Source organism: Carcharhinus amblyrhynchos, unplaced genomic scaffold, assembly GCF_965287045.1.
Source record: "Carcharhinus amblyrhynchos unplaced genomic scaffold, sCarAmb.v2.hapA scaffold_45, whole genome shotgun sequence".
In the NCBI taxonomy this organism is placed as follows: Eukaryota; Metazoa; Chordata; class Chondrichthyes; order Carcharhiniformes; family Carcharhinidae; genus Carcharhinus; species Carcharhinus amblyrhynchos.
The window spans coordinates 3,010,790-3,013,411 of NW_027649786.1; the positions used below are offsets into that span (position 1 = coordinate 3,010,790).

Consider the following 2,622-nt stretch of genomic DNA (forward strand, 5'->3'; position numbering starts at 1 on the left):
CTGACATCCATCCTATAATTACCACCCCTCAATTTAAAGCTATGTCCCCTTCAGTTAGCCATCACCATCCGATGGAAAAAGGCTCTCTGTCCACCCTATCTAACCCTCTGATCATCTTGTATGCCTCAATTTAGTCACCTAATTATGATAGGTAAATTATGTTGGCAATTAAATATTTCAGAGCACATATTCAAAACATGTATTCATCACAGCACAACAAATAATGAAAAAGAAACTTTTATTAGACAAATATTTAGAACAGTGAAGTAATAAAAATGTTTGCTTGTATATCAAAAGGATATTTCCATACAAAAAAAACAAATGCTAAATACACTAATCCTCTTCAATATGATACAGCAAATTTATCAAATTAGTAAATTTACAACAGTTGGTTTGTCACAGTCTCGAGACAGTTTACAGCTGCATTATCATCATCTCTGTTCTATTAGTCACTGTAGACCTGGCAGCATCTAGTCCAGTAAAGTGCAGTCACTCAGGAATACAAGACATCCAGCACTCATTGAGCCAGAATGAAAAAAGGCTGCCGTGTCAGATTCCCAATGTCCATCCTTATTCTTCCCAGTCTTTTAATCCACCTCCTCCACAGTTGGTCCTGTGGAACTGGCATTCCCAGCCTGGGCTCGGCAAGATCCCCCAGCTGCCGCTGCTGCTCCTCCTTGGTACAGGTTGCTAATGATGGGACGGCAGAGATTTTCCAGCTCTTTCAGCTGGTACTCAAACTCCTCCTTCTCTGCCGTCTGATTGCTCTCCAGCCACTGGATGGCCTGGTTACACTTCTCAATGATTTTCTTCTTCTCTGCCTCACTGATTTTATTTCTCACACTCTCATCCTCCACCGCGCTCTTCATGTTGAAGGCGTAGGACTCCAGGGAGTTCTTGGCTGCGATCCTCTGCCGCTGGACTTCATCCTGGCTTTTGTACTTTTCTGCATCCTGCACCATCCTCTCAATTTCCTCCTTGCTCAGCCTGCCCTTGTCATTGCTGATGGTGATCTTGTTCGTTTTGCCTGTGCTCTTGTCAACTGCAGAGACATTGAGGATGCCGTTGGCGTCAATATCGAAGGTGACCTCGATCTGTGGCACCCCACGGGGGGCAGGAGGGATACCACTCAACTCAAACCTGCCCAGGAGATTGTTGTCCTTGGTCATGGCTCTCTCTCCCTCGTACACCTGGATAAGGACACCAGGCTGGTTATCAGTGTAGGTGCTGAAGATCTGGCTCTGCTTGGTGGGAATGGTGGTGTTACGCTTGATGAGGGGAGTCATCACCCCTCCTGCTGTCTCCAGACCCAGAGACAGGGCAGCCACGTCCAGGAGAAGCAAATCCTGAACATTCTCAGACTTATCCCCCATCAGAACTGCCGCTTGAACGGCCGCTCCGTAGGCCACGGCTTCATCAGGATTGATGCTCTTGTTCAGCTCTTTGCCGTTGAAGAAATCTTGCAGCAGTTTCTGGATCTTGGGGATGCGGGTGGAGCCCCCGACCAAGACAACATCGTGGATCTGCGATTTGTCCATCTTGGCGTCTCTCAGAGCTTTCTCCACTGGTTCCAGAGTGCCTCTGAACAGGTCAGAATTCAGCTCCTCAAACCGAGCCCTGGTGATGGAGGTGTAGAAATCTATGCCTTCAAACAGAGAGTCAATCTCAATACCGGCCTGGGTGCTGGAGGACAGGGTTCTCTTTGCTCTCTCACAGGCTGTCCTCAGTCTCCTGACCGCCCTCTTGTTCTGACTGATGTCCTTCTTGTATTTGCGCTTGAACTCCTCAATGAAGTGGTTGACCATGCGGTTATCAAAGTCCTCTCCTCCCAAGTGGGTGTCACCCGCTGTCGATTTCACTTCAAAGATACCATCGTCAATGGAGAGAACAGAAACGTCAAAGGTGCCACCTCCCAAGTCAAAGATGAGAACATTGTGTTCCCCTCTGCCCTTCTTGTCTAGGCCGTAGGCAATGGCAGCTGCTGTTGGCTCATTGATGACACGGAGGACGTTGAGACCAGCGATCACACCGGCATCCTTGGTTGCCTGGCGCTGGGAATCATTGAAGTAAGCAGGCACGGTGATGACAGCATTGGTGACGGTGTGTCCCAGGTAAGATTCAGCCGTCTCCTTCATCTTGGCCAGCACCATGGAGGAGATTTCCTCAGGGGAAAAGGTTTTATCCTCCCCCTTGTATTCGACCTTCACCTTGGGCTTCCCTGCATCGTTCACCACCTGGAAGGGCCAGTGCTTCATGTCAGATTGGACCACCGCATCATCAAACCTCCTCCCGATGAGCCTCTTGGCATCAAAGATGGTGTTGGGTGGGTTCAGAGCCACCTGGTTCTTGGCAGCATCTCCAATGAGCCTCTCGGTGTCGTTGAAGGCCACGTAGCTGGGGGTGGTGCGGTTGCCCTGGTCATTGGCGATGATCTCCACCTTGCCATGCTGGAAGACCCCCACACAGGAGTAGGTGGTGCCCAGGTCGATGCCAATGGCTGTTCCTTTGGCTGCAGGCATGTTGATTGTAGATCAAAGTGGATGAGCTGGAGTCTTTGTCGCTGCTGCTGTGCAGTGTTGCTGTGACAGTGATCCAGTCACTAAGCGCTCTCTTCTCGCAGGC

At 49.7% G+C, this 2,622-nt stretch overlaps 1 protein-coding gene across 1 annotated transcript; it reads right to left on the reverse strand.

The window, feature by feature from the left end:
* Positions 1 to 298: 298 nt before the first annotated feature.
* LOC145337250 (heat shock 70 kDa protein 1A) lies at positions 299 to 2,622 on the reverse strand. Its single transcript, XM_080182039.1, has one exon. The coding sequence runs from the start codon at positions 2,517 to 2,519 to the stop codon at positions 588 to 590; it is 1,932 nt and encodes a 643-aa protein (XP_080038165.1). The 5' UTR covers positions 2,520 to 2,622; the 3' UTR covers positions 299 to 587.